The sequence below is a fragment of the Phasianus colchicus genome, chromosome 1, assembly GCF_987193195.1.
Source record: "Phasianus colchicus chromosome 1, bPhaCol1.hap1.1, whole genome shotgun sequence".
Lineage (NCBI taxonomy): Eukaryota > Metazoa > Chordata > Aves > Galliformes > Phasianidae > Phasianus > Phasianus colchicus.
In genome coordinates, this window is record NC_143436.1 from 80,072,312 (window position 1) to 80,085,598 (window position 13,287).

Here is a 13,287-nt window from a genome sequence, read left to right on the forward strand (position 1 = left end):
AAATTAGAAGAATCCATTTGTATGAAGACATGAACAAGGCAATTCATAATTATCTCATCAGAGTGCTCCCCTCATCCATTTTGCTCTGCTCTGCTCTTGTGCAAAGAAAAAATACCAGATTCACCCTAGCAATTTGAAATCTGGACAAGCACAACTAATGATGTGTGGGAGAAACGGCGTAAGTGTTCATCGAGTCTGTGTCCTGCCCCAGGATGGAATGTGCATATTTTAAAAATTCTGCTTGCTAAAAGTAGGGAATTCAAACGCTTTCCAGATATAAGAAGAAGAATTTTAAGGGTTCTTTTGATGGCACAGATTTGGGTGTAGTGATAAAGCTTGAGAAGGACGTCATAAGTAGGATAGGACACTAAGGAATGAGTACAAAGGACTTTTAGAATTGAGATCACAGAGATTTCTGGAAGTAGTGCAGTAGAGTATGCGGGCAGATTTCAAAGCAGAAGTTTTGAAGTATTTTCTTGCAGAGTGTTTCTTTGTCTTGTTCAATTTGCAAATATTGCAATGCCATCTATGGTTGTCTAGGACAGCGGTCTCCAAATGTTTTTCTGTGCATGCCTATCAGTAAAAAGGTTCTAAGCATGCAACTCCCAATATAGGTGAACTTATTTACTGCTAAGTGTATAATTGCACCACTGTACATATGTACCTACTGTACTTGTTTACATTAAGAAATACAAGAAACAGAATTGAAGATGAAGTAATATTTTAATTCTTAATATAAAAAATTGTTATGAATAAAATGCTAATAATGCTCGTGAGAGTAGTGTGATTGAATATGGTTCATTCTTTTTGACAATCTCTATTGAACACTGTGATGTTCAACTCTATTGAATCCAGTGATTCAAAGGCGTGGCTGTAGTGGCTTATTTTTAATGGGTACCTCACAAATACTAAAATGAAAGAAGAGCATCCTTGGATGCAGGTACTGAATCACGGCACCCATTTTTCAATGCCATTCATCATTTATGCACAGGTTTGTGCTGAAATTCTGCTAATAATTTCTGTCTTCCCCAGTGTAAATCTGTTGTTCTTGCATACTAATCCCAGAATCACACAGAATCACAGAATTGTAGGGTTGGAAGGTACCCCTAGAGATCAATGAGATCAAAGAGCCCAACTCCTCTCTCTGCTAAAACTGCTTTCCTACAGCAGGTCACACAGGTAGGTGTCGGGATGGGACTAGAATATCTCCAGAAAAGGAGACTCCGTAACATCTCTGGGCAGCCTGATCCAGTGCTGCAATACTCTGACATTGATTAAGTTCTTCCTTGCCTTAACATGGAACTTCCCGTGTTCCGGACTGAATCAGTCAGTAAGTAACTGCCTGTAGGCCTGCAGGAAGTAAAGCTTCACAGATCCAGTCCAGTGATGCAGAAAGCATTCCTGCCATTCATTGCACAGGAAGGCACTGAATATTTGATTTCTAGTTCCCTTGCTCCCCCATTTGGCCTCCGGCCTCTGTTGTCTCAGATGTGCACAATGACACGTGCACACAAGGCACTGCATTTTTGCTAATTATTCAAGCATGGCAGTGAGACGCTTGTGTCTTCCCACTGCCGTAACAGAATTTCTTTACGTTTTTAATAATTCCTTGGCACAGTACACATCAGGTATACGGGGAAAGAGGAAGGGAATTTGTTTTCTGCTTGCAGTTGCAGTGGATGAGGGCAGTTCCCGGCGGCTCTGAGCACCGGATTCCCCGCAGGATGACAGCTTCCACTGGGAAAAACTGAACCAAGCCACCTTTTTCTGAAGACGATATTTGTGCTTCTCTCTTTGGTTTCTTTCTGAGCTGCCCCAAACGTGCAGGTCACTCTGAAAGTTCTGCCTCCTACTTATTTCCATGAAAATGACAACAGATACAGAGAGCACAATAACACCCTTTGGTAGAGCATATTCTCAGCCCCAGACCATGCTGTTTCCACATAGTCAGCACCAATAGCTATGCGTTTGTGCCCGCGATGAACAAGAGCCTGCACGCCACGCTCTTCAGAATCTGCCTGGCCATCCAGAGCTCGGCTTGTCTTTCTCATCGCTGTCAGCACGGCTGAAACACACCGCCGACTGCTTTGCTGTGTTAACGTTCAACTCTTTGGTCTCCGTAAGTGTTCAGCAAGTGTTGAAGAATGTCAGTGGTGCCATTTTTTCTGCAAGCGGGAATTCAGTTCCACTCTTTTCCTTCCTATGCTCTTCCATATCAGGCACCGTTTTGTCAGACTGCCCCTCTTCTGCCATCTGTCCCACGGTAAGAAAACGGAATGGAATCCTGGTGTGAAGGTTCAGCCTCTACTGCCGTACCAACAACCCCCACTCTTGGTACTGTGGGCCATCATAATTCAAGAGGAGGCGTTACTTTTGGAGCATCCCTCATAGATGGAAGCAGGGAACACACACAGTGAATACTGTCTTACGTAACTTGTTCCAGGCAGAAGTTACTGGGTGAAACTGTCACCTAGTCGTGTAGTTTCCTTTGCAGTCAGTGGAGAAAGTGAGAGAGAGCTTGAGAGAATGCTTCAGTTAATGCTAAGGCAGAGGTTTGAAACAAAAATTGTACTCATGACATGCCTACCATTTTTCTCTGATTAAATTACAAATGCAATGAAATTCAACCTGTCTGTAGAGAAGATCATCTCTGTGATCTACAACTTCCTGCAGTCTCGAGAATGGGACAGACCTCTCTCACTGCCCTGCACAGAAGGACTTGGGGGTCCTGGTGGAGGAGAAGCTGGACATGAGCCAGCAGTGTGCGCTTGCAGCCCGGAAGGCCAACCGTGTTCTGGCTGCCTTAAAAAAGGGGTGGCCAGCAGGGAGAGGGAGGGGATTTTCCCCCTCTTCTCGGCTCTTGTGAGGCCCCATCTGCAGTTCTGTGTCCAGGCCTGGAGCCCCCAGCACAGGAAGGACGTGGAGCTCTTGGAGCGGGACCAGAGGAGGGGAACTGAGATGATCAGAGGGCTGGAGCACCTCTCCTGGGAGGAAAGGTTGTGGGAGCTGGGCTTGTTTAGCTTGGAGAAGAGAAAGCTCTGCGGAAACCTCATTGTAGCCATTCCTATTGAGTATAATATACGATATATAGTAATACAATATATGTAATGTATAAGGTTTTTAATGTTCAGTGTAGTGAAGCACAGGAACAGATTGCCCAAAGATGTGGTGGATGTCCTGTCCGTGGGTACGTTCAACACCAGGCTGAGCAACCTGATCTAGCTGTAAACGTCCATGTTCATTGCAGGGGATTTGGACAAGAGGACCTTTAAGGGTCCCTTCCAACACAAACAATACTCTGATTTTTGATGAGGATGCAGGAGCTATTTCTTGAGAAGAGATCTGAAATTAGTGCTCGACAGGCTGCCCAGGGGAGTTGTGGATTCTCCTCCTCTGGGGACATTCCAGACCCACCTGGACACCTACCTGTGCAGCCTGCTGCAGGGGGCCTGCTTGGCACGGAGGTTGGACTTGATGATCTCTGGAGGTCCCTTCCAGCCCCTGCAATTCTGTGATTCAGTGAAATTATCACACTAACAGAATGAAGAGCCTCTAGTCCTGGTCATCCTGTTATCAGCTTTATGGGCTCCAAACAGGCTTTGATATCTTCAGGAGGTGTATTCAAGGTGATTCCGAACACCAAGAAAAGCTATGGAAGGACACGGCTCCTCATGGCAAGCTGGTTTTTAGATGCATATTTCATAACACTGTGGAACCAGCTGTATTTGGAAAAGAATGGGAAACAAAAGGCATGAAGCAAAGCCTATGGGAGAGGACTGGGCCTCCTGTTAGCCTTCTGGCACTAGTCAAAAGGGAGTTTCTAGTTGCTTAGGAAGAAGGTGTAGTGTATGACCAGTGCTAAATGTAATGAGTTGCCCATTCTTCCTTTTTTTCTGCGTGTCTCATTTTTCTCTCTCCAGACCTGGGACCAGGAGCTGGGAACAGGTCCAAAGAAAGAACGATGTCTTCAGGAGAAAAGCCAGCTGCTGTGCGCGCTTCTTCTCAGTACTCTCCTCGGTTTTGCATTACTCATCACCTACATCACGATGACTTGTGCTCTAGGTATAATGTGGAATATCCTTTTCCCTGACTCCTTACCCACCCTGTTTGTAAGGTCTGTTCCTCTCTCTGCCTGCATGGATTATTATGCTCAGTATCTGTGTGAGGGTGAGGCTTTCAGAAAGACAAAGAAGTGTAAAAAAGTACCAGCTGTAAAAAAGGCAGACTGTTCTGCCTCCTCCCTGTGTGACCGTGGGGAGATATCCCCCCGCTTGTCCTCCTCCGACTGCCATTTGATAAGCCTGGGCCCAGCTTTGTGAGAGAGCAGCATTATATTGTCAAGAAATTCTTCTTGAATTTCATCATCCTGGCTTCCAGCTTCTATGACCCTGCTCCATCTGCAGCCAGCTCCAGGAAACTGGCTCTGAAGCTGAGATTTAGAGCTTCTCTTCCACTTGTCCATCCCTGATTTCATAAGCCTACTTCCAGTTTTCTAGGACCAATCACTACTCCGATATACATAAAACTCATATTCTCCTGTGCAGTGCAGAAGCTGTGAGTGGAGGCCAGAAATTGTCAGTTATCTTTCCAATTCACCAAAAAGCTGCCTGCAGAACAGTCCGCACAAACGCTTACGTGTACAGATAGCTAAATATTGAAGCTGTGTTTAGATTGGAGGGCACACGTATCTCCTACTCCAAAACAAGCATTGTTGACAGGCATTTTTCTCCCACTGCTGTCATGTACACTTCACTAGAGAAACTAAGGAAAAAGTTGTTAGTTTAGAACATGTCTATTTGCACTCCCTGCACCTCCTTCCACTTTAATAAACCACAGTTTGAAACCGTAGCACGAAAATCTTGCTTTGCTTTGTAAGTGGTTTATTTAATAGTAGAGCTGATCTGATGTTGATACAAGACACAGACACGAAATGAGAACATACAGCCAGGGCTTCCCAGCATTTGGGATGAAGGAGGTTATAAATCAAAGCAAGATACACCACAAGTGAGTTTTCGTCCTGTTTTGACAGATGTCATTACCGAGAAATGTTTGTTTCCCACCTTGAACATCTCCCTGCGTGTACTAAGCTCTTCTCCTTACCTTCGTTGTACCATGGCCTCCTTTTGCTTTGTGTGTTAACATCACCAGCAGCTTCTTGTTTATCACCTGGTCAAATCAGTGCGTGCTGTTTGAGAGAAAACAGAGAAAAGGCGGAGTCATCCAAGCCTTGGCTGCCGAGATAGAACCACTGGAGGGCAGGCACCACCTCTGCACGAACTACCTGTCTCTGACTGAAAGAATCTCCCTGGCAAAGTGCAAAGCAGCCTTGGTGTGAAGTCGAAGACAGAGTGTGTATTATTGCACCTTCAGCAAAAGCTCACAAGGAATTCAGCAGTCTGTACGCAGTGGAGCTTGTATCAAACAGAAATCTTATTATAGGATCCCTCTTTTTTTCTTTCTTTTTTTTTCCTCGGTTGTTGAATATGTTGTCCTCATTCTTCAGTGTCACCGCTCAGATCTCTCGTTTCCTTCCTACCCAGGATCATGTGATGCTGAACCGAGCCTTGCACTCTTGGCCGGATTCCTGAATTCTAGCAATGACACTGTAGACCCCTGTGAGGATTTCTACAAATACGCTTGTGGCAGCTGGGAAGGCAAACACTCAAGCACAGAAGTGTCACAAAACACCTCTGATGTGCTGTTGGAAGAAAACCAGCTGATATTGAAAAGGCTTTTAGGTAGGAAGAGGCCAAGCCCCACCTCACCACAGCCTCCCTTCAGGTAGGTGCAGAGCGCGATAGGCTCTGCCCGGAGCCTCCTGCAGGCTAAGCAGCCCCAGCTTCCTGAGCTGCTCCTCGTCAGACTTGTGCTCCAGACCCCTCACCCGCTTCGCTGCCCTTCTCTGGACACGCTCCAGGGCCTCCATGCCTTTCTTGCAGTGAGGGGCCCAAAACCGAGCACAGTTCTCCAGGTGCAGCCTCACCAGAGCTCGGTACAGAGGGATGGTCACTTCCCTGCTCCTGCTGGCAGTGCTATTTCTGATACAAGCCAGGATGCCACTGGCACCCGTGCACTCTTCCCAGGTGACACACCGCTGTTGCCAAAGCCTGAGTGTACCTCTCTTGGCCCTCGGCTTGCTCAGCAGGTCCTTGCTGAGCCATGCTGGATTTCTGCCTCCTCCTCTCACTTTCTTATTCAGAGGGATGGAGAGCGTGGCTTTTTTGGCGTGTTTTAATGTAAACTCTATCCGCAGATCTACAGCACTGGTGAGTGCTGCATCACTGTGGGCTTGTATTGCGATAGCTCGGCGCTGACAGCTGTTCACACATCTGGGACTGCCCTTTCAACATGCAGTGGTGCAGTGCTTTCCCTGCAGTGCCTCATGATGGGCAACAGCTGAGGTGGAGCACAGCAGCTCTGTGCTCACGTGTGGTGGAAGCACGCGGTGCACTGGTAAAGCATGGCCTACCAGGAGTGTCCCCCGTCCTCACAGGGCAAGCTCTCACGTTGGCTTCGGAACAGCAGCTACGGTCGCTACGGAGCAGCGCCACGGGGGGAACTCTGTCACCGCCCCTGGAGTGACCGAAACGCTCCGACAGAGCCCTCTTGGAAATCCACTTCTCCCAACCCGAGCGGACACGCGCGCTCTCACTGAAGGCTCCAAGGCGCAAAAGGCGTTTCGCGCAGCGAGAAACTCTTCGCGTTTTTGCAAAACCCGGCGGCTTCAGCCTGTAGAACGGAGCGCGCAGCGGGAGCGCCCGTCGCATTTCGGGCACGGAGCTCCTCGCTGCCGCTCAGCAGCGCCGCGCCGCGCCGCGTCGCGCCGGGCTGTGCTGTCGGTGCCCACGGATGCCATCCCGCTCCAGCACCGTGACTACCTGAACTCACAGTCACCCCACGACCTCAGTGCGGGCTGGGCTCGCTGGCTACGGGTAGGCACCCGGCGCACTGTGAGGTCGTGGGGTGGCTGTGACACTCCGATACCGTCACGAAGCACACAGACAGCTGGAGGTTTGCTGCGCGGTAGCTGTCGCGTTCATAGCTTTGGCATTTGCCTGCCAGAGTCCACCCAAGGAAGGACTTCCGCTGGGACATTTCCTCACAAATGATACTGGCGCCGGCTGCTGGCTGCAAGTAACAGCTGACGCGAGTGGACAAAGCTGAAGGTGTGTTCAGTACACCAAGGCCAGTCCAAATGCAAGTACACACTGCATCACTTGTTCTGCCCTTACAGTGGGGGTGGGGGGGTTGGGGGAGGGATTTATTCTCCCAGTTCCCACCTAGTGGTTTAGGGATGCAGGGTTCAGGGACGAGAGAAGTACAAGGATCCTGAGAACTCTAGCGCGCTCAGAAAGGCATCCTCGAAGAGCAGCCTTGAACGGAGTAGCTTTCCTGTAGCTGCTGTGGTACAGTTTGGTATTTGGAAGAGTAAATCTGCACTTGAAAAGGAATGGGAGAATCACAGAATCATTACGGCTCGGAAAGACGTCTCACACTGCCACGTCCAGCCCCAACCCCAGCCCCAGAGAGTCCTTCTGGAGTTAGCCCGAAGGGAATAATTACGCTATTTCAATAGTCACCATCCAGGTTGCTTTATTGCTAAACAAGCATTACGGGAGGACAAAACTGGCCGCAGCCGGGGTGCCTTTCCCGCAGGCCGCGGCCCCGCACGCCGCTTGGAAGGGCGCAGCACAGATCGGCGCTCCGGGCGGAGCCCCGGGAGGTACCGACGGCCGCCGCCCCGCACATCCCCGCTCCGCGCCGGCCCGGCCCGGCCCGGCCCGCACCTCCCCGCTGATTTCCCTCGGGCAGCCCCGGCCGCCGCCGCCGCCGCCTCCATCGCCGCCGCCGCCGAGCGGGGGGGAGGCAGAGGAGGAGCCGCGAGGAGGAGGGGAGGAAGCCGTTGCCGGGGCAGCGCGCGGCTGGGGCGGGCGTTGTGCGGGTGGCGGTAGGCAGCCCGTTAGAACGCGTGCCGTTGCTAGCGGCTTGCTTGCCGTGACGCCGCTCAGCAGCCGGCGTGCCGCACCCGGAGCCGACCCGACGCCGCGCTGCCAGGTGGGGAGACGGGCCGGGCGGGCGGGAAGCGCTTCGAGCCGAGTGGCCCCGGGCTCTGCCATCCTCCCGAGTGCCGGCACCGCCTCCGGCGTGAAGGCGATCGGCAGCTTTGGTCGCTGCCCGTCTGCTTCGCCCGTTGGCCGAGACAGGAGGCGGTGCTGGGGCTCGGCTCGGGGATCCCGAGCCTGAAGTCCGTCCCGCCTTCCTCCTCAGGAGCTGTGACACCGCTCTTTGTCATGGAAAGCTCTGCAAGCTTTTGCAAACATACAGCTTACTGTAAAAGTGTGGTCAAATCCGAACTTGGTCAGTACGGGCAAGATAGTAACTGACAGCTAATAGAAAATAAAGATGGGAGGGAGCGGGCTGAAAAATGATGCAGAACCGCAGAAGACCGACATTGCAAGGAAATAATTTGCGCTTATATTTCTTTTTACCTAGATATGAGAAAGTTGAACAGACAGAACTTGCGAAACAAGAGATCTTGCAGAAAAAGAGCAAGGCCAGGCAGAAGCTCAGCCAAGGATAGCGGTACATGGCCCTCAGCCAGCAGATGGGCATGAAGATGCTAGCAGAGCCAGAGCCAAAGAGGAGCAAGACCAACGCAGCTACGGAGCAGACAGAGCACCGGAAAAAGCAACAAGAACCAGGTACCCACAGACACCCACTCAGGGGAGAGACCCCTCCACCAGGGGCTCCTGACCCATTCCCGGGGTCCCCTCCTCAGGCAGAGGGCACCCCAGCAGCACCCGCACGCAAGGGGATCCCTCGAAAACTCGAGGGCTAAGCCCCATCTCACAGCCACGCACGGGGTCCCCTCCTCAGGCGGAGGGCACCCCAGCAGCACCCGCACGCAAGGGGATCCCTCGAAAACTCGAGGGCTAAGCCCCATCTCACAGCCACGCACGGGGTCCCCTCCTCAGGAGGAGGGCACCCCAGCAGCACCCGCACGCAAGGGGATCCCTCGAAAACTCGAGGGCTAAGCCCCATCTCACAGCCACGCACGGGGTCCCCTCCTCAGGCGGAGGGCACCCCAGCAGCACCCGCACGCAAGGGGATCCCTCGAAAACTCGAGGGCTAAGCCCCATCTCACAGCCACGCACAGGGTCCCCTCCTCAGGCGGAGGGCACCCCTCTTCCCCCATTCTTTTTTTTTCCTCTACAGGATGCTCCGCATTATGGTCCGCCGTTTTTACCATCCTCCCTCCTTCTTATGCTATTGAAGGACGTGTCTGAAGAGAAGCCGAGCAGAGATCTGCCAGCATATCTGCAGGAGCACCTGGAAAATAAACAGTTCTGCTTACCTGTGTTGTACTGCTTTTCTTTGCATCTGGGAAATCAGGCTGGATTGGGGAGGGCACTGCAGGTCTCCCCCCGCCTGCCAGAGATTTCATGCGCTCCCTAAGTGCAGCCCCCAGCCAAGCAGCAGCACCCTGGGAATCCTCAGCCTCAGCTTCGAGCTGGGGGACAAGCAGGGGCTCAAGAGCTGAGTGGGGCCCCAGGGAACCGAGAACTGGTACGGGAGCACTGGGGGGTTCCACTATGTGCCATGGACCACCGACACTTCGCTTAGCAGAACAGAGCACTTCACACTGTTGGGCAGCTTCTGCCGTTTCTTGCTCACAACCTCCAGCAGCTCCCAGCTGCATCACTGCATATTCACTGCTGCTGGAGGAGGGCAGGCAAGATGCAGCCGCCCCCAGGATGCCGTGTCCCCAGGCGGCCCCTACCCTCACAGGAGCAGGGAGGTGCCCCAAAGCAGGAAGCAGCACCTGGCCCCCAACTCCTGTTAGGAAGTGCTGCCCCTGCACCACTGCTCCCCGTGCCTCTCATTTCCCATCGCAGCTGCTCCATCTTCCTGGTGAGCAGTAGGCGTGTGCCTTCAGCGCTGGAAGACAAGAACAAAGCTGCTGGGTGGGGGCCCAACTTCGGGGGGGAACGTGGCATCGAGCACCCCGTCACCCCCCACACAGGAGGAGGGATGCGGGAAGTGCTTTTGTCCTCTATCTGGCACCCAGCCTCAGCCACAAGCCCCATCCAAAGGGCTCCAGAGACTGGTGATGCAAGGACAGGAATCACCTCACTGTGGAGCTGGGAAGGGCTTTGCTGCACTCCACTCCTCACTGCAGCCCCAGACCTGCGCAATGAAGAACTCTGTGAGCCACCTGTAGTGGGATGCTGGGCTGGCAGCCGATGCACCACGGTGTTTATGATTTTACCTCTGACTGGATATTTGCTTACACCCGCTGTCACCATAGAGGTCACCTCATATAGCATCTTCTCGGTGAAGAAGTGTGCTGTGGTAGCCCTCAAAGGCCTTTTCTAGGTGTATGTTGTCATCTGGTCTCTTCCTGAGGAGGTCTCTGTTGCATTTCTGACACTTGCTAGTTCTGATAGATCTCTGCTCTCTTAAGTTCTTTCCTAGAGTCAAGTCGAGTCGAGTTGAGTCTAGAGTCGAGTCGCATATGATAGGATAGGATAGGATAGGATAGGATAGGATAGGATAGGATAGGATAGGATAGGATAGGATAGGATAGGATAGGATAGGATAGGATAGAAGGGTGGTGAGGAGAGGACTGGAGAGGAGAGGAGAGGAGAGGAGAGGAGAGGAGAGGAGAGGAGAGGAGAGGAGAGGAGAGGAGAGGAGAGGAGAGGAGAGGAGAGGAGAAGAGGTGGAAGGTTCCTATGAAAACCATGTACTTAACTGGCTGAGAGCTAACAAAAAGATGAAGCATATTAATAAGCACATTGTCCAAATGTTCCTCAAAAACTGGCAGTCATGGGACATGAACTGCCTCACTAGGAAGCCTCTTCCAGTTTTCAACCACCTTCACTGAACATACGTTTTTCCTGCTGTTCTGTCTGAACCTCCCATGTCATATCTTTGTGCTGTTCCTTTGTGTCCTTTCATCTGTTAGAAGGAAGAAGTAAATGGCACCTCCCTCTCCATTTCCCTTCGGGAAGTTTTAGAGACAAATAAGGGTACCTCCTTTCATCCCTACCGGTCAGCCAGAACATCCTCAGCTTCTCCTCACACGACATGCCTTCCAGCACTTTTACCAGCTTTGATGCCCTCCTTTGCATCCATTTAAGTGTCTTAAACATTCCCTCTATATTGTGGAGCACAGAACTGCACACAGTATTTAAGATGAGGTTGCACCAGCACTAAATATAGCAGAAGAATTGCCAGCCACAGCGGGCTGTGCTGTGTTTAACATAGCCCAAAATGTTGTTTGTTCTTTTGGCTGTCAGGGCACAGTGCTGGCTCATAGTTGAACAATTTCTCCAGAAGGATGCTGTGAGAGATGGTCTCAAATGTCTTATTAAAATCCAGAAAGACTACATTCGCTGTCTTCTCTTCATCCACTAAGCCAGAGACCTTATAATAGGAGATCAGAGTACTAGGGCAGGACATTCCCTTCATGAACTCCTGTGGACTGTGCCTGATAAAGGCTTGGTTCTTTAAGCATCTTCCAATAGCAGATAATATCCTGAACTTTTCCAGGGCCTGAGGTTAGACCAGCAGGTCTGTTTTCCGGCTCCTCTCTCTTGTTGATCAGTGTAACACTGTCTAGGTTCAAGCCAGCAGTGGCCTCCCGCGACCTTTGGCAAATTGGTGGAAAGGGTCCAGGTCTAACATCTCTTAACTCCCTCAGCACTCTAGGATGAATCACATCAGGCCCTATAGACTTATGAACACTGAGCTCATATAACTGTTTCTTCACAATTTCAGTGGCCGCAGTTGGGAAGTCACTGCTCTGCTGGTCATGGTCTTCAAATTCAGGGGACTCAGCAGCCCAAAACCTATCACTGATGTTAAAAACAGGCTAAAATACAACAAACAAGCAAACAAACAAAAACAAGAAAAAAACCACCACATTAAATGCCTCAGCCTTTTCCTTATGCTACTATAAAGGATGCAGAAGGTGATGTTTCCTCTCCTAAGTCATTACAAAGCATATCAGCATTGCCTACTGCAGCTGAAACTGTTTACGATTTCCACTGGAGAACATCCTCTTGAGTCACATTCTGCTGTAACAGCACTGGTTCAACAGTTCAGGAGAAAAGTCAAATTTTTATGGAGAGAATCAAGATGTTAAAACTTTAATTTACTCCAAAATTATTGTCTTTCTTTGCCGAGCATGTGGATTTATTGCATATGGTACGCTATCTCTGCCTGTGTTCCGAGAGAATTTTTACCAAGAATTTCATCCAAAATTAGTTGACTCTCACTTCACAAAAAATTGTTTATCTGTGGTCATGAGCTGAAGCTGAGTAATTCAGACACTGTAGTCATATGCCTTTTCAGGCATACTTGCTTTCATCCAACAAACTCAGGGTAGGGACAAAGCACATATTTATCCGGCAGCAGTAAGCCATGTAAGCACACCCTGTATTTTCCACGCTATCAGTTGGATATGCATCAGTATGGATATGGATCAGTCTTCATTCTGTCAGGTGCCACCAGGCAGTGGAATGTCTCTATATGCATCTGAGCTTTGAGAAAAGTCTGTCTTGGAGGAGACTGCATGTTTGCATGCATGTTTTATTGAATATACAACCTCTAGAACTCAGAGAATCTAGAGAGCTAAATACGTATGCATGTATACACGTGCTTACGGTGCTTTTACATTGTGAAGTTGTTTTCTCCTAGTAACGTGCAAATTTATTTGAAGATACTCTTATCAACTATGGAAAGAAAAGACAAAAAGTTTCTCTGTAAACTTTTTCTAATCACTGAGGAAGGAAGAGGGCTTGGCAGTACATGTAGGAATGACGGCACGTGTAATCCTTATCAACTGGTTCCCTTCTTATCTGTGCAGCACAGACGACAGCTCTGCTCTCCCGAGTTCACAAGCTAGTCAGAAGGCCTCTAGCTTTTTGCTCTGTGACAAAATCCCTGACTCTCCTCTCCTCTCCTCTCCTCTCCTCTCCTCTCCTCTCCTCTCCTCTCCTCTCCTCTCCTCTCCTCTCCTCTCCTCTCCTCTCCTCTCCTCTCCTCTCCTCTCCTCGCTTGTCTCTTGTCCAGAAATGTTATCCAGCTTAGAAGGAGAAAGTAAATGTAAAGGTATCTTCACTACTGAAAGCCTGGGAGCTGTTAGGTGCTCCCTTGAGGAAGATGGGAGAGTTAGGACACATACAGAAGACGGATTAAGAAACTGCATGCTGCTGTGAAAGGTTCTGTGCTATCAGTTCTTGAAACTATCTCCACTGGAAGATTCCTTGTAGTTAAAGC

General features: G+C 50.3%; 1 protein-coding gene across 11 annotated transcripts in view; it reads left to right on the forward strand.

Moving 5' to 3' along the window:
• LOC149919777 (neprilysin-like) overlaps nucleotides 1–13,287 on the forward strand; it is a 59,944-nt gene that overhangs the window by 5,901 nt on the left and 40,756 nt on the right. For 2 of the 11 annotated variants that reach the window (XM_090149488.1, XM_090149492.1), the window contains 5 exons: nucleotides 3,921–4,062; nucleotides 5,541–5,781; nucleotides 6,494–7,166; nucleotides 8,494–8,702; nucleotides 9,217–9,354. In XM_090149488.1, the coding sequence (XP_090005614.1) occupies nucleotides 3,921–4,062; nucleotides 5,541–5,781; nucleotides 6,494–7,109 (999 nt within the window). In that variant the 3' untranslated portion in view covers nucleotides 7,110–7,166; nucleotides 8,494–8,702; nucleotides 9,217–9,354. Of the gene's footprint in view, nucleotides 1–3,920; nucleotides 4,063–5,540; nucleotides 5,782–6,253; nucleotides 7,198–7,853; nucleotides 8,056–8,085; nucleotides 8,359–8,493; nucleotides 8,703–9,216; nucleotides 9,355–13,287 lie in introns of those variants that run through there. The other 9 variants (XM_090149501.1, XM_090149496.1, XR_016470714.1 and 6 more) reach the window with 9 other exon arrangements.